The sequence below is a fragment of the Ochotona princeps genome, chromosome 7, assembly GCF_030435755.1.
Source record: "Ochotona princeps isolate mOchPri1 chromosome 7, mOchPri1.hap1, whole genome shotgun sequence".
In the NCBI taxonomy this organism is placed as follows: domain Eukaryota; kingdom Metazoa; phylum Chordata; class Mammalia; order Lagomorpha; family Ochotonidae; genus Ochotona; species Ochotona princeps.
The window spans coordinates 14,061,489-14,083,171 of record NC_080838.1 but is presented as its reverse complement, the minus strand read 5'-3'; the positions used below and the strand labels follow the sequence as shown (position 1 = coordinate 14,083,171).

Genomic DNA, 21,683 nt, shown 5'->3' with positions numbered 1-21,683 from the left:
CAGTGGCGTTGTTTTCGTAACTCTTTCTGCAACAGTCCCCTTTTTGGTAGATGTTTGCTTGTTCCTGGCTCAGTTGGGGTTTATTGTAAAGTCCTATTACCTAGAAGCAGTTGCAGGGCATCTCTACTGCAAGGACTGCATCCTGCTTCTCTTCAAGTCCAAGGTGTTAGTCTCTTAGAAAGTGAACAGGAAATAAAACAGCCACACCTCCCATATTTGAGAGTCACATTTTGTATATGCTTTCCTAGGAATATCAGCTTTTTGTCATAAAATGCCAAGAATGCTTCTCTTGTTCAGACTTCCCAGGTCACTTTGTTAGGAGAGTACTTCAGGTATCCTAATGGGTACCATGGAAATTCATGAAAAATAGAATTTACAGAGGGTTTCTAGTGTGCAGATTTTGAAATCCATGTGTAACATTATTTTTCAGATGATCCCTTTTTGTCTATACATTGTACTAAAGGTGTTATTCGACTAGATAAATGGAACACATATGATTTGAATGGTGGCAGATAAAAGAAGGATGACCAATGTAGATAAAAGGCATACATTTATGATACTTCAGATAGGAATGGATCTTCAGAACAGGAATGACACTAGGGGTATGGACTTGGATGGTGGTGAACGTGGGTTAGTTGTATGTTGGTAAGAGTTGTCGAGTCAAGAAAAGTTATTTTTAAAATATGCAAAGTGCCACAGAAAATTTATCAATAAGTTAAATTAAGATTATTGTCTGACATTTTATAAATCCATGCGTGCTTTCTTCATAATATACATTTTATGAACTTTTAAGATGTAGGATGACAACATAATGATTGTTCCAGTCTTGGGGTGGCAAGACCTCTTATACCAGAGGAAACACTTTTCTGTTTACCCTAGTGTGCTGTACGAATACTGTTTGTATCTGTGCCATGATGAGAGTGCTGGGGAGTGATTGATTTGGACAATTAATAATGTGGACTCTGTCTTGGCTATGGATACCTTGGAATTGAGGGGGTAATAGGTTAATCTTAGTCATTTCTAGTTTTAAATTTTCAAGTACATCTTTGTTTTGAAAGTTGTAGTACCAAACTATTATATTCACCCAACAGGTTCACGAGTGCTAATCTTCAGTCAGATGACAAGGGTGTTGGACATTTTGGAAGATTATTGCATGTGGAGAAATTACGAATATTGCAGGTTGGATGGGCAGACACCCCATGATGAGAGACAAGTGAGTGAAATCTTGGGATGATAATGATTTATTTAAAATCAATTCAAATGTCTGACATTCATTTTATTTGTATTGTAGGATTCCATTAATGCATACAATGAACCAAACAGCACGAAGTTTGTTTTCATGTTAAGCACACGTGCTGGTGGTCTTGGCATCAATCTTGCTACTGCTGATGTAGTAATTTTGTATGATTCAGATTGGAATCCTCAAGTAGATCTGCAGGCTATGGTAAGAAATAACAAATACATTCTGTGCTTAGTAGCTTTTTATATAGGAAAAGCTAATTCTACAGATGACTTGATATAGTATAATTTTATTTTCCTTTTACCTGGTGTGAGGATTTTTTTGAAGATGTCTTTATCTAACTAGGATATACCTACCCATGGTTTAAGTGTGATTCTTACTGGTGCAAGGGGACAGAGATTTGATGATTGCTCAGGAAATTTTACTGAGCCAAACTTGGAAGTACTCCCACAATTACTCCTGAGAACTTAGATCACGTATGATTATAAGGGTAAATTACAGTAAAATTGTGTCCCAGAAGGTAAGGGAAATGGTTTCAGTTACTAACTCCTTGTATTGCCATGTTTTAAGATTTATCTGAAAGGCAAAAGGCAGAAGAAGAGAGAGTGGGAGTAAGATTTCAGTTTGCTGGTTTACTTTACAGATGACTTGAAATAGCTGGAAATGGGCCAGGCGGAAGCCAAGACCCAGGAATTCCATTCTGGTCTCTCCTATGGGCGACAGGGGCTTACGTACTTAGGCTGTCACATCACCACTGTTGTCTTAGGTAGTAGTGCTTTAGCAAGCTGGGTTGGAAGCAGAGCAGTAGATGTTAGGAACTGGCATTTGCGTAGGAGATGTATATAGAGGATATTGTTTTGCAAGTGTTGGCTCAGCCCACTGTGTTTTGCCATTTTAGATTCTTAAAATTTTTGTTCTGTAAGGAACTGTGGATAGATTAGAAAGATAGCTCTTACATTGAGGACTTTATAATCTGTAGGTTAATATAAAAGCTTGTAGTTTCTTGAAGCTGTTAATGATTTGATCCATGACAGTGGTTTCCAGATATCCAGTTTTGTTAAACTTCTAGCATCATTCACTTTCCTCCTGTAGTCCTTGTATCTAGTGAAAATTGATGAATTTTGAGAAGAGATGTTCTGGAGGAATGTACTTTGTGGATGAAGTAGATAGTGGTGTTAAATTTTTGACCGCAGGTGTTAACTGGTAATGTTTAAAGACAAATTTATGTTTACATTGCATGTGAAATCCAACTTTTCATATTACTTCTATAATAGCAATGTAAATTAGCTTATAATTTAGATAGAAAAACATTTTGAATTGAAATCCAAGTGAAAGATTTCATCTAACAAACTGATTTTTATTGTCTAGAGACTTGTGTTTATCTTCAGCTGATGATTTTTCGTAGATCTGGTGGTTACGTAATCTTTGTTTTTTTTTTTTTCAGCTCATTTGATTTAAACATTTTAAGAAATGTCAATATAATGTATATCTATTATATCCTCTCAAATAATTTACTGAAGGATATTTGAATTTTGTTAGTTATACCCATTCAAATGTTATTTAAGTGACACTGACCATGTACGAAATAACATGATGATTTATTTAGGACCGAGCTCATAGAATTGGACAAACTAAGACAGTCCGAGTGTTCCGCTTTATAACTGATAACACTGTGGAAGAAAGAATAGTAGAACGAGCCGAGATGAAGCTCAGACTAGATTCAATAGTCATTCAACAAGGTGAGCTGGGGACTTCACCGGTTTACTAGGTTGGGTGATAAAGTTTGTTTTTATTTCAACAATTTTTAAATTTGATTGTTACTATATGTTGAGTTGGACTCTCATAGCCAACATAGATGACTTTTATTTTAGAGAAACAATTTTTCATTTTCACGTGAAGAAGTTGGGTTATAGGTGCCAGTTCTGATCCCGGATGCCCCACTTCATCCAGCACCCTGCTTGTGGTCTGGGAAAGCAATTGAAGATGGCCCAAAGTCTTGGGACCCTGCATCGCGTGGGAGACCTGGAGGAGGCTCTGGACTCCTGGCTTCGGATTGATGCATCTCTGGTCTTAGTGGCTACTTGGAGTGAATCATTGGATGGAAGAGATTTCTCTCTGTCTCTCCTCCTCTCTGTATATCTGACTTTATAGTAAAAATAAAGTAAATCTTTAAGAAAAAAAGTTGTTTTGGAATCAGGAAAGTTGAAGCTTGAATAATGGCCTGGTTATTTAGCAGTTACCTTTCAAAACTTGATTCTTTTGCTTTATCTATTAAATGGAGTTGAAATAATTGCTGTTCAGTTTTTTTTAAGGATTAAAATATTATAAAGCATGTGACTATTTTGGGTGATAAGACTTTTTAAAGGGGTGGTGGCTCTGACTTAGTGTGCCATGCACCTGTGAGTATTCCGTTGGCTACTGAAAAAATCAGTCAAGAAATCTGGCTTCATTATTTTTTCTTATCTGCAACTTTCATTGCCCACTTATCAGATGCCAGGCTTTGTTTTGGATCTCAGGACAATGTTTCCTTGAATAAATTTGCAGTTTAGTGGAAGGGGGGGACACCAAATAAACAATTAAATAGGACTTCCAGATGAGAACAGTGGGATTTTATTTTGGATTGGTCGAATAAACTTCAAGCAGTCATTGCAGAGCAGTTTTTTTTTTTTTAATTAACTATTTATATAACTTTAAAGTCAGAATTACAGAGAGATCTTCCATCCCTAGGCTCACTCTTCATTCGCCAAATGGCCGCATTGGCTAGGCTGACACCAGAAGATAAGAGTTTTATCTGTTCCTCCTGTATGGGTGGAGGGTCCCAAGCAATAGGGCCCTCCATTGCTGCTCTCCCAGGCACCTTAGAAGGGGACTGGATTGGAAGTGGAGCAGTGGGGGCTTGAACTTGTGTTCCTGTAAAACATACCCAGGCTGCAGACAGAAGCTTAACTTGCTGTACCACATCATTAGCCCCTCTAAGTTCAGTTTTAAAGGAGGGCATAATGTCTTTCCAGTTAAAAGACAAACTTTTGGTTCTGTGGATCAGAAGGTTTTTAGAAATTAATGCTGCACAGTTCAGTTCTTTGTAAAATTTGGTGTTATGAAATCTTTTGTACTGAAGAATCTGATTTTGTAATATTAGAAATAAGTCCGCATATCAGAAACCTTATTTATATGCACATTGGTTGCAACCTGTGGGTTTTAAAATTGTGTGCAAATTTTTACTTTCAAATGTCCGCAAATTACTGTTTACCACACAGAACAGTATTCTATACTGAAATAGGACATAGTTGGCTGCTTTACTCAATATGTAACCCTCAGTAATATTTGAGAGCTTACCCGATGAAGATTGTAATCATGTAGAAATGAAATGGTCTGATAAAGAATAATGAGTTTTAAGACAAAATTACAACATTAAAACTACAAAATTTCTATTTTCCAGTAGCATACAGTTTAGTTGATTAATATGCAACATAATTTTTTTTCAGGAAGGCTTGTGGATCAGAATCTGAACAAAATTGGAAAAGATGAGATGCTGCAGATGATTCGGCATGGGGCAACACACGTGTTTGCTTCAAAGGAGAGCGAGATTACTGATGAGGATATTGATGGTATTTTGGAAAGAGGTGCAAAGAAGGTGAGATGTAGATTAGGTGGTAATACTTTTATGTGGATTATAAAGAGGCTTATTTGTATGATGAGAAGCTTTTGCCTCTGTAGAATTCTCACTTTGATTACTGATCTCATGCCTTTGGGTATTCAGATTTACCAAGGTGTTTCTTTGTTCTCTAGACTGCAGAGATGAATGAGAAACTCTCCAAGATGGGTGAAAGCTCACTTCGAAATTTTACAATGGATACAGAATCAAGTGTTTATAATTTTGAAGGAGAAGATTATAGAGAAAAGCAAAAGGTATTTTAGAACCTTGGATAACGAAAATCTTCATTTCACTGAAAACTTAGAATTTTAAGTGTTAGATGTTATGCTTTGTAATTTTGTCTCAAGTAGAAATACTTATTTACCTACAAATATTTTAATTATGCACAATGCTTTTAATTTGATGCTCTGAAATGTTTTTAAAGTTCATGTAATGAAGTTCAGTACATACTGTTAGGAGTAAAATATTTTTTCCTGTGTCTGAATTCAGTGATTGTGATGTGAAAATGAAAATAATTGGCAAAAAAACAAACCAGAAAATAGATAGTAAGGAAATAAATTGTTTCTTGTTTACCTTGTTAACTTTTGGATAGATGACAGGTTTTAAATGCTCATGTTCAAAGGTATTTTTTTTTAAAGATTTATTTATTTTTTTATTACAAAGTCAGATGTACAGAGAGGAGGAGAGACAGAGAGGAAGATCTTCCGTCCGATGATTTCCCAAGTGAGCGCAACGGCCGGTGCTGCGCTGCTTTCCGAAGCCGGGAACCTGGAACCTCTTCCGGGTCTCCCACGCGGGTGCAGTGTCCCAAAGCCTTGGGCCGTCCTCAACTGCTTTCCCAGGCCACAAGCAGGGAGCTGGATGGGAAGTGGAACTGCTGGGATTAGAACCGGCACCCATATGGGATCCCGGGGCATTCAAGGCGAGGACTTTAGCCGCTAGGCCATGGTGCCGGGCCCCAAAGGTATTTTTTATATATATTTTAAAAAGCTATGCTTGATTTTTAAATTTGCACCAAAATAAGCTTTGTTTTAGTACAAAGTTTTTGGAGTGCTCGTAACAATTTTTCTGAGTGCTGAAAATTACTCCATTTTCCTTGGGTTGTAGCACACATTTTGTAGCATTTCACTTTTTTTTTTCTCCACACGGGACCCAATTTCGTTTTCTTATATTTTGAATTTTATGGTACTGTTCTGTTTAGTCTGGGATTCCCGCACTCCCCCAAATTCCCACCCCCGACTGATTTTCCCCATAGTTACAATAGTATAGTCCTTCCTAAGGAGTTATAATTCCATCAGTCTGTTATTTGAGTGTGCCCCAACATTGCTGGTCGACAATGTCAGGTAGTCCAGCATCCCACAGTCTTTCATATCACAGTATTTTTAGTTTGGACAAGAAATAGTTACTGAATGCCTATGCTGTTTATTGGATGCTTTCCTGTATATTAATTGCATGGTATGGACCAAATTAAAGATGACCAGAGCGCCATACAGTTTGCAGTCCAGGAAGGTTTCAGTATGTTAGTTTTACAGGCATCACTCTTAATGAATTTTTGCTTTGAATTGTTTCCCACATGCTAGATTGCATTCACAGAGTGGATTGAACCACCTAAACGAGAAAGGAAAGCCAACTATGCTGTTGATGCATATTTCAGGGAAGCTCTTCGTGTTAGTGAACCAAAAGCTCCCAAGGTGAGTTGATGTAGCACAAAAAGCAACTAAAAATAATGAAACTGGAAATTATTATTTCTCGTGTTCTATCACTAATTTGATTAAAGTCAGATCATCTTAATTGAAAGGTATATCTGATTGCTTGGAGAATTGGCATAGTTTATCAAGTGATGACTGAGCAGATTAAAAGTGGAATTTCTTTCTGATGGGTATAATCACTTTTTTTTTGTCAGGCTCCTCGACCTCCAAAACAGCCCAACGTTCAGGATTTTCAATTCTTTCCCCCACGTTTGTTTGAATTACTGGAAAAAGAAATTCTGTATTACAGAAAGACTATTGGGTACAAGGTAATAGAAAGTCTCCACTTTCTGTTCTTTTCTATCCGGAAACAGTGGAGGGGTGATAAAAACATTAATTATTTGTTTAATTTGAGCCTAATTGGGAAAAGATTGTTGGTTTACTCTGTCCTTGTTGTATATGTTCAGTTCATAAACTTGGATCTGTTAAGTTTTAAAAGGAAAAACTTTGTGAATAACTATCCAGTTTTTTTTTTTTTTTTTAAGATTTATTCATTTTTATTACAGCCAGATATACAGAGAGGAGGAGAGACAGAGAGGAAGATCTTCCGTCCGATGATTCACTCCCCAAGTGAGCCGCAACGGGCCGGTGCGCACCAATCCGAAGCCAGGAACCTGGAACCTCTTCCGGGTCTCCCACGCGGGTGCAGGATCCCAATGCATTGGGCCGTCCTCCACTGCTTTCCCAGGCCACAAGCAGGGAGCTGGATGGGAAGTGGAGCTGCCGGGATTAGAACCGGCACCCATATGGGATCCCAGGGTTTTCATGGCGAGGACTTTAGCCGTTAGGCCACACCGCCAGGGCCAACTATCCAGTTTTTAAAAGATGTAATAAATGCATGATATCAGTGTTTCCTTTAATGCTTGAATTGGACCTTGCCAAGTGTCAATTAGTTTATTAGGAATTTAGTTCATTACATACTCTTAAAATTAACTGACTGATGGCATAGAAAAACGTCTTCTAGGTACCTCGAAGTCCTGACCTGCCAAATGCAGCACAGGCACAGAAAGAAGAACAACTTAAAATTGATGAAGCTGAACCCTTGAATGATGAAGAGTTGGAAGAAAAAGAGAAGCTTCTAACACAGGTATATAGCCTTCAATCAGTACAAAATTTACTAACAGTTAATTTATTTAAAAAAAAAGTGTTTTATGAAAAAGTGCTTGGGTTGAGTTGACATCACAAAAGGCATGTTTCTGCTTTCAGAGATGACACTGGAGTCAGTGAGGCCTGGGTAGTTGGAGGCCTGCTTATGTGGTCACTAGCTGTTAGGGTATTTGAGGAAATTTTAACACCTTACTTTTTGGTATTTCCTGTTTTTCCTTTGAATCTTTCCCATTACTGCCACATTGCCATTGTTAATCATAAATTTCAGTTTATTACTTTCTCAGCATCCTTCTGGGTTAATTCATGACTTTCTGGTACTTGAGCTTTAACCTTGCATTATTTTCTCACTGTTTTTTTTTTTTTTTTCTTCATGTTTTTCAGTTAATTTTCCTTAGCATATGTTAACTTGCCTGGAAACCTCTGAAAATCATTTGGAGCTCAGCAAAAATGTCACCTTTTCATGTAGCACTTGTTACTCTCAGACACATTTAGCTGTCGGGACATCTAAGCAGTAATGTAGATATATTGCTAATGCACACCTGTGTACATGAAGTTACCACTAAAAGTTAAAACCAGACTAGCCACAATTAGAATTTTGTTTTCAGTAATATTTAGATGCATTAGTAAATTCTCATAGCATTTTTTTCCTAACGTAATTTGCTGTAATTAATTTATTTCTGTTAATGTGAAGGGATTTACCAATTGGAATAAGAGAGATTTTAACCAGTTTATCAAGGCTAATGAGAAATGGGGTCGTGATGATATTGAAAATATAGCAAGAGAAGTAGAAGGAAAAACTCCAGAAGAAGTCATTGAATACTCAGGTAATTTTTGATTATTTTCATAGGTAAAAGATTGTTATGCTTTTGGAGTTTAATGAGTAGTTGGAGAAGTCATATCTTTTCTTACTTTGAAGTATAAACTAAAAGTAAGCTGACTTTACAACCAATAACTCAGTTTAGGTATTTAAAATTAGTGCTTTGTAAAAAAACAGCTATTTAAAAGGCAGAGCTTCAGAGAGAGAGCTTCCATCCTCTGGTTCACTCTCCAAATGACTACTATGGCCAGCGCTAAGCCGGGCCGAACCTAGGAGCCTGGAGCTTCTTACAGGTCTCCCATGAGGTGGCAGGAGCCCAAGATTTTGGGCCATCTGCTGCCTTCCCAGGCACATTGGCAGAGTATTGGACCTTAAGTGGAGTAACCATGACTCCAACTGCCACTGACGGGATTGTGTCACAGGAGGCCGCTTAACTCACTGCACCACAGTACCGATCCCATCTTAGTGCTTTTTAAAACAGCAGAAAATGTCCTCTAAAATAATGTAATTTTACATTTGCTTGTTTTGCAACCATGTTGAACTGTAGTCTGCAGAGTCGGAATTGATCACTGAGAAGCTGCTTTCGTCTCCGTTTCTCTGTAACTTCTCAAATTGTTAGTTCTCTTTGTCTTCATGAAGTAGGTTGCATTGCCAGGTTGAATATGTATGGTTAGGTTGAGGTGAGTTTGCTTAGACCTTTAGAATAGTAGAAATAGTTAGAAGTTATCTTTAGTCATCCCATTCAGTTCATTTTCTACATTTAAGGAAACTTGAGAAATTGTATGACTTAATTTCTATTATGAAATATAGAATAAGTGAAAATGTTTAATTCTTTACAAATAAACTATAGCAATATATGCCAGCATATCACGCTATTTTATCCTTTCTCCATCCATTTTCTGTAACCCAACTTCTACTGTTCTACAGCTGTGTTCTGGGAAAGATGCAATGAACTTCAGGACATAGAGAAAATTATGGCTCAGATTGAAAGGGGAGAGGCAAGAATTCAGAGAAGAATAAGTATCAAAAAAGCACTTGATACAAAGGTAACTTGTGTATTAATAAATGCAATTATTAAGTATATGGTAAATTGTAAAGTAAATATGTAAGTTAAACTTTTTCAAGGAAAAAATTTTTTTTCTGACAAAAATGCATAATTTTTACAGACATTGTCAGTAGAATATGTAGACTGGTAACATCTGGGTCCAAGGCACAGGATTCTAAGACTATTTCTGTTACCATTATATTAAAGACTATAAATATCTTTTAGGACAAAGCACTATAGATAGAAAAATTTTACTAGAAATATAATAGTTAAATTCTGCTGAAGCTGAGCTTGAAATACAGATTATAAAAGGCTTTGTATTAATAATGTAAAAACCTTGCTTTTTAATAGATTGGGCGATACAAAGCACCTTTTCATCAGCTGAGAATATCATATGGTACTAACAAAGGAAAGAACTACACTGAGGAAGAGGACCGTTTTCTGATTTGCATGCTTCACAAGCTTGGATTTGACAAGGAAAATGTTTATGATGAGTTGCGGCAGTGTATTCGAAATTCTCCTCAGTTCAGATTTGACTGGTTTCTAAAATCCAGAACCGCAATGGTGAGTGCTTATGACCTTATTGTATAGTATGTAAGATTAGATAAGTGTGTTCATCTTTGAAAAAAATTGTATGAGAGGCAAACAGACAAAACTCTTAGGATCTAAATGGCCTCTTTATATATATATATATATTTTATTCATTAATTACACTGTATTATGTGACACAGTTTCATAGGTACTGGGATTCTCCCCACCCCTCCCCAAACCTTCCCACCATGGTGGATCCCTCCACCTTGTTGCATTACCACAGCTCAAGTTCAGTTGAGATTCCCTCATTGCAAGCATATACCAAACATAGAGTCCAGCATTTTATTGTCCAGTCAAGTTCAACGGCTTCTTAGGTAGACCCTCTCTGGTTTGAAGACAGAGCCAGCAGAGTATCATCCCAATCAATTAAAAGCTCCAACATACCATCAGCAAATATTTACATCATTATAGAATTAATTGACATAGTAATGAGTAACCAATATGTTAAAAATAAATGCGAGTTCTTAACCACCTTCTGTGACCACCTCATTGACATTTCAGTTTTAGTTTATACACAACATACACATAACATAACATGTTATACATAGCATCATATCATCTTAAATTAAGGCAAACATGTGGTATTTAACCTTTTGGGATTGGCTCATTTCCCTTAGCATTATGGTTTCCAGTTGGGCCCATTTGGCCACACAGAACTGACTGCATTTTTTTTTTTTAATAGCTGAGTAGTATTCCATGGAGTAGATGAACCATAGCTTTCTTATCCAGTCTTCTGCTGATGAGCATTTTGGTTGCTTCCATGTTTTTGCAATTACTGATTGTGCTGCTATGAACATAGGGGTGCATGTTGGTTTCTCATGAAACAGGTGTTTTGGATATATTCCTAGGAGTGCTATTGCTGGATCATACGGTATGTTGATTTTGAGTTGTTTGAATGTTCTCCATACTGATTTCCATAGAGGCTGTACCAATGTGCAGCCCCACCAGCAGTGGAGTAGGGTTTCCCTTTTCCCCGCATCCTCGCCAACAAGTGTTGTTGGTGCTTTTATTCATGTGGGCCAGTCTTACTGGCGTTAGGTGGTACCTCATTGATGTTTTAATTTGGATTTCCCTTATTGCCAGGGAACTTCAGCATTTTTTCATATGTTTATTTGCCATTTGGGTTTGTTCCTTTGTGAAGTGTGTGCCCATTTCTTGAGTGGCTTGTTTGTTTTGACATTTTGGTTGTTTTGTAGCTCTTTGTATACTGGAGATTAGCCCTCTATCACCTACGTAGTGCACGAAGATCTTCTCCCATTCTGTGGGTTGCTTTTTTACTTTGTTGATTATTTCCCTTGCTGTACAGAAGCTTCTTAGTTTGATGAGGTCCCATTTGTTTATTCTGGTCTTGATTGCTATTGCCTTTGGTGTCGTTTTTAGGAAGTCGGGACCTATCCCTAGATCTTGCAGAGTATTTCCAACATTTTCTTCCAAAAGTTTGAAGGTTTCTGGATGTAGGTTTAGATCTGTTATCCATTTAGATTTGATCTTAGTGTATGGTGAGAGATGTGGGTCTATCTTTTTGTTTCTGCAGGCTATTAACCAGTTGTCCCAACAGCATTTATTGAACAGACCTTCCCATTTGCCTGGATTGTTGTTTGTCTTTTTGTCAAAGATTATTTGACTGTATCTGTGTGGGTTCCCTTCTAAAGGTGTTTCTATTCTGCTCTATTGATCTTCCTCTCTATCTTTGTGCCAGTACCAGGCTGTTTTGATAACCACTGCCCTATAGTGTGTCCAGAGGTCCGGAACTGTGATTCCCCCTGCTAACTTCCTGTTCTTCAGGATGGTTCTAGCTATTCGTGGTTTTTTGTGTTTCCGGATGAACCTTTGAATCAGTGTTTCCAGTTCCATGAAGAATGTTTTGGGCAATTTGATTGGCTAAATGGCCTCTTATACTTACTTTACTCACTAAATACCCGCAACAGGCAGGACCTGATTGGTCCTCCCACATGAGTGAGTGGAACCTACCTGCATGAGCCAGATCTTAGTTCCCAGGGTCTACAGTGATAGAAAGTTAGAGTCAAGGGCTAGAGGCAGGGCTCAGTATTGGACCCAGGTGTTCAGGTGTCTTGACTGGGGTTTTAACCTACAGGCTCAACACCTGCCTCTATTTCATACTTTTTTATTTTTTTTAACTTTTTTTAAAAGATTTATTTATTTTTATTACAAAGTCAGATATACAGAGAGGAGGAGAGACAGAGAGGAAGACCTTCCGTCCGATGTTTCACTCCCCAAGTGAGCCGCAACAGGCCGGTGCGCGCCGATCCGAAGCCGGGAACCAGGAACTTCCTCCGGGTCTCCCACGCGGGTGCAGTGTCCCAATGCATTGGGCCGTCCTCGACTGCTTTCCCAGGCCACAAGCAAGGAGCTGGATGGGAAGTGGAGCTGCTGGGATTAGAACCGGCGCCCATATGGGATCCCGGGGCGTTCAAGGCGAGGTCTTTAGCCGTTAGGCCATGCCGCCGGGCCCTATTTCATACTTTTTAATTAAGGTAACCAATAAAGTGTTTGGAAGTAGGGGCCAATGCTGTGGCACAGTAAGTTAATTTGGCACTTGTATTCTATGCAGTATTTTAGAATGATTGTATTGTTTTCTGTGTATCACGTATCATGCATTTGCTTTGTAAGGAAAGGAAGTGCTAGCCAACTGTGATATGAAAGACCTGCTGTTTACTTTAGGGTTATTTTACTATTTCCACGTTATGCTTTAAAATCCTTCTGGAATGCTGGACTTAAGACTTTTTGAAGGACTATACTGTCATAATTACATAGGGGAGGGAATCCCAGAGCCTGTGGAACTCTTATCATAAAAATAAATAAGTCGATACAAAAAAAAAAAATCCTCTGGAGCCTACGTAGATTACTGGTAAGAAATAAGAACTCACTGTCGACAGCCGTTTTTCAAATTTGGGAATTGCGTGTGGTGTGTCAGATACTGTAATTCTAGAGAAAATACTTTAAAATTTGAGTTGATTTTGACCCTATTCTGTGTTATTCCCTCAATTCTTAGGCAGACATCAAGCTGTAATATGTATTATGAGGTGTTCATTTTTACTGCTTTAATTCCTAATTGAAGAAGTTTATGAAAAATATATGCAATAGACTGCCTTTACAAAAATGAAGTAATGAATACATTGGCATTTTGTTTTCATTTTCATGGTATAAAATGTAGCTGGAAATTAATCCCTTGTTTAATAAGAGTATAATTTTTGTAGTACTTTGTTAAAATGTACCTTTATTTCAAAATGGAGTCACAAATTTGTAGATGAAAAGTACAAGTTCATCATATATATTGATTTATAACTCAGGAACTCCAGAGGAGGTGTAATACCTTGATAACATTGATTGAAAGAGAAAACATGGAACTAGAAGAAAAGGAGAAGGCAGAGAAAAAGAAACGAGGACCAAAGCCTTCAGTAAGTGTTCAGGGATATATAAAGATTATGTAAACCACATTTTCCTTTGTAAATGTTTAATATTACTAGGTTATCACTGATGTATTCGGCATTTCCCCCTATAACACAGTGATAATACATTTAAAAGTGTAAGTTTAAGTTGATTGCATTGTCTGGGGAAAGTAACATGATGGTAATCTGTTAAGGGGAGTCATGACAGTCCGGGAATTTATGTTACAAGTATACAAGTTACAGTTTTAGAATAAGGAATATTAGGAAAGCATTAACTTTGCAGCCTTTACTGCTAGCTTCTGTGCTTTTGCTTTTGGTCTGAATGGTCTTAGAGAAGTGAAGGCAAACATGATAAAGGAAAGACTTATATTTTAATAATGGCTAATTTTGCAGACATGATGAATGAATGTGTCTAGATGACATACTGTATTTATATAATATCCTTTTAAAAATCCACAGTACATATACATTTTAAAGATTAGTTATTATTTTTTGAGAGAGAGTTACAGAAAGGAGAGCCAGAGCTTTTCATTCCACTGTATCACTCCCCAGATGACTCTGGTAGCAAGGGATAGGGCAGGCCAATACCAGGAGCCAAGAACTTCACCCATATTTCTCTCCCAGGTGACAGGCCTCAAATCATTAGGCCATACTCTGCTGCTTTTCCCGAGCTGTTAGCAGGGAGCTGGGTCGGTGGTGGAGCAGTAGGACTTGAACTGTTGCTTGTATGTGATGCAGGCAGTGACTTTGGCCACTACATCATAATGCCGGCCCTACAAAATATTTCTTATTACTCGTTCCCTTTGAGAAAAGGCCTACTACATAATATTTTTATTGGATTAGTAGATAAATTGTTTTGAAACATCATGGTTTATTTTGAGATTGCCTAGTATAGGAAGAACCTCATGCCTTAAACCTGAGAACATAGGATATTTGTCCTTTTGGGCTTGGCATTTCACTGATTAGAGCCATTTTGTTGCAAATGGTAGAATTTTTTTCCCCTTTATTTGTCCCCACCTCCAAAGATACTAGTTTTTCTGGAAATGGCAGATCAGATTCATGGGAAGAAGGAGAGACAGACAAAGATCTTCTACCTGTAGGCTCATTCCCCAAATGGCCACAATGGCTGGAGCTGAGTTGAATCAAAGCCAGGAGCCAGGAGCTTCTGGGTCTCGCACATGGGTGTAGGGTCCCAAGGCTGTGTAGCAGTTACTAAATTCATACAAACGCTATAATGTGAAACTGTATTTCAAGTCTATATTTTGTCATAAAAATAACCCATCTTATCTATTTGTAGACACAGAAACGTAAAATGGATGGAGCACCTGATGGTCGAGGAAGGAAAAAGAAGCTGAAACTATGAGTCCTCCTTTGTTTCATAATCACTAACCTTACCAGTAGTTCTTTAATTTACGGGTCTTCATAAGATGTACTGTACAATGCTCAATTGTCATGTCATTCAGACATCAGATCCATCTGTTTACTGAGCTAGAAACATAGATGGTAGTTTCTCTTTTTTAAATGCAACAACTATGCTGAGATTTTTTTTATCATTAACACTTGAAAATAAAAATAGGCTTCATTTATTAATAAATGTTTCATTTGATTTATTTTTCTATAATAGCTCCATTTGTGAAGATATGTGACTTTTGCTTATCAGCTGTAATTTCTACACTTGGCCAGGCTTACAAACAAGCAAACAGGTTAAAAAAAAAAAAAAGGAAATTACAAATAACACAGCATTTATCTCTTCAGGCGTTCATTTAGTTGTGTAACTGTTTTAATTCACTTTGCCTTTGCAGAAATTTGGGTATTTTCTTTGTAGTGCTATTGAGTCTCATCTGGGATGAAGATGTAAATTGCATTCTCCTTATTATGTGGGTAGAATGGGGGGGAAGCAAGAAAAATTATAATTGATTTTTATGCATATTTGTTACGCTTTCTGTTTCTATCTTTGGTTCTGAAGTGAATATGCCATGTTCTGTTGGAACAGTGGCTTTTAGTTGTATAGCCAAAGACATTTAGTATTTTCTGGTTCCTTAAGGTGTTATTGTACCATTTTGTAAAAGGAATATTGTTATTATTTTTTTTAATAATTTGGTAAATATTTTGACCTTCTGAGGCAGCCACAACTTAGAAAGATTATGTCAAAACTAAGGTTTTTTTTTTGAAAGACCCAACCAAAAAAAAGGGGTGTGAATTTGTCATACTGTTAAATTGATTGATATCAAAATATTTCTTCTGCCAATTTATAATATTTTTGAGTTTTAGAGTAAATAAAGTTTTATTTTATTATATTTTAAGATAATTTCTAGGTGTTTGCAGCAAGACTGAGTATAATGCCAACTTTTATTTTCTATGGAACAGATTTGATAAACTGGAGTCCCTGAAGCAGGAATACCCAAATTATAGTGTCAGGATTTTAGCTGTACCAGAGGCCTTTATTGTGCTACACATAATTTGTATAAAGTTTTATATGTGCAAATTGGGTACATAAATAGTTCTCCATTTTTCTAAGGGAATGCAATAAATGTAGCATCGTGAATAAATATAACTTTTATAATCTTAAAAAGTGGTATTTTCTTTCTATTTCTTTCATTTTTTTTCTGATAATGTTTTATTCACTTTGTCCGTATGGACATTATCTGTTTACCTTTACTAAATCAGGTTTTTTTCCTCTTCATTTTATGTTGTTTCCATTTTATCCACAAGAAACGGAAAAATCACTTTTACTGTTCTAGAAATGTGAAGCAAAATCAGTGTTATTTCAAGTTGTAGTATCATTTGAATTTCTTCCTGTTCCCAAAATAAGTTTTCAAGTAACACTGGATTGTTAACAGTTAAAAAGAATAGTTAACCTTATTTGAGGAAAGCATAAGTCTAATGAGCTCGTTTTGGAAGGAGTAATTGAGGAAAATTGAAGGCTGAGAACTTCATGGAGGTCATAGCAATGGAGTTAAGAGTAGTGGAAGTTTCTAATGGGGGTACAAATTGAGTTAAAATAGAGCTGACGATAGGGCACTCAGATACAAAAGAAATTTCTATGAAAAGTGGTATGTAAACTAAATATTACAATTTAGTCAATTCAGGACATGCTTGAATTTGATGAGGCTTTAAAATTCCCTAAAAAGTCAGCTGTTCATTTGTCCTTTTAAAGGAAGAAACAAGAGTGACTGCGCACTGTTTACTAAATCAGTTTTTAATTAAAAAAAATTTTTTTTGTTACAAGAGAAATTGATGTGAGGTTATTGATATAATCAAAATTAAAAATTACCTGAGGAAGAAAAAGGAAGACCCAAACTGGTAGGATGATACCTGAATCCAGCATAGGAAAGGCTGGTCTTCTATAGATGACTGGGGTCATAGTATTCTGTTAATCAGAATATTTCATGTACTACTTTTTAAAAATTGTTTATTTTTGTTGGAGAGTCAGCTTTACAGAATGAAGAAGAGACAGGAAGATCTTTCATTCGCTGGTTCACTCCGCAAATAGTTGCAACGGTTAGTGCTGAGCCAGTCTGAAGCCAGGAGCCAGGAGATTCTTCTGGGTCTCCCACATGGGTGCAAGGCCCTGAGGACTTGGGCCATCATCTGCTGCTTTCCTAGGCAATAAGCAGGAAATTGGATCAAAGTGGAGCAGCAAGGATGCCTGCATTGTGGGTGGAAGATTGCCTGCTGTGCCACAGCACTCCTTGGAATCAAAAGAACATCAGTTTTGCTTTTTTATTGTATTTGGAAATCAGAGATTTCCGATTTTTTTTAATCCACAGATCCCTATATTGGCTGGGGCTGGGCCTATTGAAGCTAGGACCAATCTGAGCCTCCAGATTGGTCTAAGTGACCAAACTACTTGGTCATCACCTGTCACCTCCCAGAACTTGGCATTACCAGGAAGGTGGAATCATGAACATAATATGGCACCTTAAAGCAGGCACTCTGCTGCACCTTAACTGCTATATTAAATGCGGGCCTCTGAAAATAGGAATTTTCCCATTAACTTGAAGCTCTCATATCATTCGTGATGATTATATGAAAGGCAATAATTATTATCAGCTTCAGTGATATATTAAAGTTTAGTCTTTGGGGGGCTTGGTGTGATAGTGTAGTGGTTAAAGTCCTCGTGTTGAACGCTTCGGGATCCCATATGGGCGCCAGTTCTAATCCCGGCAGCCCGCTTTCCATCCAGTTCCCTCCCTGTGGCCTGGGAAAGCAGTTGAGGACAGTCCAAAGCTTTGGGACCTTGCATCCACATGGGAGACCCACAAAAAAGCTCCTGACTCCTGGCTTCGGATTGGCTCAGCTCCAGCCGTTGCGGCCGCTTGGGGAGTAAACCATTGGATGGAAGACCTTCCTCTCTGTCTCTCTTCCTCTCTGTATATCTGACTTTCCAAATAGAAATAAATCTTTTTAAAAAATGTGCACCTTCGCCTAGTGTCAAAAGTCCTCATCTTGACAAGCAGGGGATGCCATATGAGTCCTGGTTCTTGTCCTGGCTCCCCTGCTTCCCATCCTGGGAAAGCAGTTGAGGACGGCCCCAAAGCCTTGGGACCCTGCTCTCGCGTAGAAGACCAGGAAGAAGCTCCTGGATCCCGTCTTCAGAGTTGCTCAGCTCTGGCCGTTGCAGCTGCTTGGAGAATGAGTCAACGGATGGAAGATCTTTCTCTCCTCCTGTCTGTATATCTGGCTTTCCAATAAAAATAAGTCTTTAATGTTACAGTCTGGGAACTTAAAAAGTATTTTTATATTACTTTCCATGATACTGTTTCTAGATACAGGAATACCTCCTCCATCCCCTGTCATCTGTCCTCGTTCACCTCCGCCACTGATTTCCCCCTATTGTTAGGGTAGTAATAATGACCATCATGAGTTGAACGTTTTGCTGTTTAAGGGAATCATGGCATTGTCGGTATAGGTAATGGCAGAAAATCTGGTATTGTATTGTCAGGATGTATTTAATGGTTTCATTGTGTGTCATATTGGAAAATAGAGATGTATGATGCAACCTACTTACACTTTCCAGTGTGCTAGCCTCCATTATACATTCATCTATGAGAATATAGCTATATTTATTGATCATCTATTTTGTGTGAAGATTGCCTTATATCCAAAAGAGCAGATATTTGTCCTTTTGGGCATGGCTTATTTCACTGAGCATAATGCTCATTGTGGCCATTTTGTTACACATGGTAGAATATTTTTTCCTTAAGGATTTAGTTATTTTTATTGGCAAGGCAGATTTACAGAGAGGAGGAGAACGGAGAAAGATCTTCATCTGCTGGTTCATCCTCCAAATGGCTTGCAGTGACCGGAGCTGAGCTGATCCAAAGCCAGGAGCTGCTTCTGGGTCTTGCCTATGGGTGCAGAGTCCCAAGGCTTTGGGGCCATCCTCTGCTGCCTCTTCAGGCCACAAACAGGGAGCTGGACGGGATGTGGAGCAGCCAGGACACAAACATGGATTCCTTGCACTTGAAAGGGGATGATTAGCCAATGGAGCCATCATGCTTTGTTTGGGGTTTATATTCTCTGGTATTAATCATCTTCTCTGTTTCTGTACCAGTGTAGTTGGGATTCTGATTGGAATTATTCAATCTGCATATTACTTTTGGTTATATGGACATTTTGATGATACTGATTCTGCCAGTCCAGGGACATGGTAAATTTCACAGTCTTTTTGTTTTGTTTTTATCATAGCAATCTTCTATATCTTATGTTAGGTGTTGAGGATTTTTGTGTCCTGTGTTCATCGAGGATATTGGCCTGCAGTTCTCTATCTGGTTTTGGCATTAAGGTGATGCTGGCTTCATACAGTTTGGAAGGATTGCTTCTTTCTGTTTTGGATAGCTTGTGGAGGACTGGGGTATGTTCTTGAAATGTTTTGCAGAATCCAGCAGTAAAGCCATCCAATCCAGGGATTTGGGGGGCGGAAGGGATTAGTTACTGATTCAATCCTTGTCCTGATTTTAGGTCTATTTAGATTTTTCATTAAGTTATGGTTTGATTTTTGCCAGTTGTATGTCCAGGAAGCTATCCATCTCTTCTAGGTCTTCTGGTTTGTTGGTATATAGTTGCTTGTAGTAATTCTTGATTATTCTGTATATATCTGTGGTATTTGTTGTTATATTTCCTTGTTAATCTCTGTGTCTTGATTTTGTATCTTCTTTTTTTGATAAGCTGTGCTAGTGGTGAATATTTTACTGATTTTCGCAAAAAAAATCAGCTCTTTGATTTATTTATGCTATGTGTTGTTCTTTTTGTTTTTGATTTATTTCCTATCTTCATTTGTTTTTCTCCTGTTCATCTTGGGATTATTTTGCTGTTTTTCTAGCTCCTTCAGGTGTATGGTTAGCCTGTTTGCTTGGTACATTTTTAGTGTCTTGACATCGGGACTAATTGAAAGGAACTTTCCTCTTATCACTGTCTTGACTGTGTCCTGAAAGTTTGATATATTCATTCACTTCAAGCAATTAATTTCCTCTTGGATGACATCCTCTGTAACCCATTGCTCATTAAACAGCATGTTGTTCAGTTTCCAATGTTTGAATATCTTTTGGGACATTTTACATGTTGGTCTTCAGTTTCATTCCATGATGATCTGATATAATTTTGATTTTTTAAAAAAATTGCTGAGGCTTGTTTTGTGGCCTATCATGTTATTAGTCCTGGAGAAAACTCCATGTACTCATGAAATAAAGTGTTTTCTGTATCTGTACTTCCAGAGATTCTATAGATAATAAGCCCATTGTCCTAATGTCCAGAGGAGAACCAGAAAAATCCTCTTGTGGGTCTCCCACACAGGTGCAGGGCCCCAAGGCTTTGGGCCGACTTCAATTGCTTTTCCAGAGCACAAGCAGGGAGCTGGATGGGAAGCAGGGCAGCCAGGGTATAAACTGGTGCCCAGGTAGCATGATGGCGCTTGAAAAATGGAGGATTAGCCAGTTGAGCCATCACCGGGCCCTGTATTCTTAATTTCTAATAATTCAGTTAGATTTTGTTTCAGTGTTGCTGTTTCCTGTGTCACATATTCCGAACATTCCTTGAGCTCCCTGTGTGTTTCTTATTTTTAAGGAGCTTTATAATGACTTTAAATCCTTATAAAACTACTTTATTCAGCAGTTCTTGATGTCTTACTCCATTAATTCTGAAATTGAAATAGCCTTTTTCTCCTTTGTATTCCTGGACCTCTTTTGCCCTCTGCGTTTACACCTCTGGTTAGCGCTTTCTTCTTGAGTCACTTTTTCAACTGTCATCCATTCATCCATAGGCAGGTCTGCTGGTCGACTCCACTAATCCGGCTCATTGCCTGTTTCTGTGCTTGCAACACTCATGCTCCTGCCTCCACTTTCCGTCCCAGGCTCCCATGCTCTTTCTATGGCCTCCACAGCCAGGGCTTCCAAGTCGACACTCTCTGGTGTTGTGGCCACTCCGTTGTCTGCTTGGCCTTTCTCCCACATAACGTCTCTAGCAGAGCCTGGGATTAGGGCGACACCAGTTGTGACTTAAACTAGATCACATGGCTGTTATTGGCGCCTGTTTCAGGGATTTTTTTTCTATTCGCTGGAATCTACTGGCAGTTAGGTCTGGGTTGCTGCAGACCTATTTTGGAAGGAACTCATGGGATGCTAAGTTGGTATTATTTTCCTGGTGAGAACGGTGAAATGTGTTGAGATAGAAGTGAGTTCTCCCCTAACTTAGCACATGTGCAGGTCTCCTCCAAACCAGAGTCTTTGCTGCAGAACTAAAATAGTGCCTGATGTGTGGCATTAGTAGGGGTCTGGGCCATGAAATCCACCTGTTCCACACCCATCCAATAGGGCTCCATCACTGCTTCGGCTTGTAACCCAATTATTTAAAAAATCAGCTGGATTCACCTGCATTGCTTGTGATCTCTGCTTCCCACATGCCCACCCATGGAACTCTGATATCCACTGAGGTGTCTGTTCATTGAGCACACTCCACTGTCTGCTGCTTCTCCATGTCCATGGGTCTCCAGGTGCCCCGCTGCCATCGGCCTGTGCTTTCCTATTCCTGGGATCAAGCCCTGTCCACTTTTCTTCGGCAAATCCTTCTCTT

At 38.2% G+C, this 21,683-nt stretch overlaps 1 protein-coding gene across 2 annotated transcripts in view; it reads left to right on the top strand.

Moving 5' to 3' along the window:
• SMARCA5 (SWI/SNF related, matrix associated, actin dependent regulator of chromatin, subfamily a, member 5) overlaps positions 1-15,207 on the top strand; it is a 42,116-nt gene extending 26,909 nt beyond the window's left edge. For both annotated transcript variants that reach the window (XM_058666811.1, XM_058666810.1), the window contains 13 exons: positions 1,092-1,213; positions 1,292-1,444; positions 2,847-2,979; positions 4,726-4,874; positions 5,030-5,149; positions 6,476-6,586; positions 6,799-6,912; positions 7,608-7,730; positions 8,442-8,574; positions 9,495-9,613; positions 9,964-10,176; positions 13,515-13,622; positions 14,911-15,207. In XM_058666811.1, the coding sequence (XP_058522794.1) occupies positions 1,092-1,213; positions 1,292-1,444; positions 2,847-2,979; positions 4,726-4,874; positions 5,030-5,149; positions 6,476-6,586; positions 6,799-6,912; positions 7,608-7,730; positions 8,442-8,574; positions 9,495-9,613; positions 9,964-10,176; positions 13,515-13,622; positions 14,911-14,976 (1,664 nt within the window). In that variant the 3' untranslated portion in view covers positions 14,977-15,207. The remainder of the gene's footprint in view (positions 1-1,091; positions 1,214-1,291; positions 1,445-2,846; positions 2,980-4,725; positions 4,875-5,029; positions 5,150-6,475; positions 6,587-6,798; positions 6,913-7,607; positions 7,731-8,441; positions 8,575-9,494; positions 9,614-9,963; positions 10,177-13,514; positions 13,623-14,910) is intronic.
• The last annotated feature ends 6,476 nt before the right edge of the window (positions 15,208-21,683 follow it).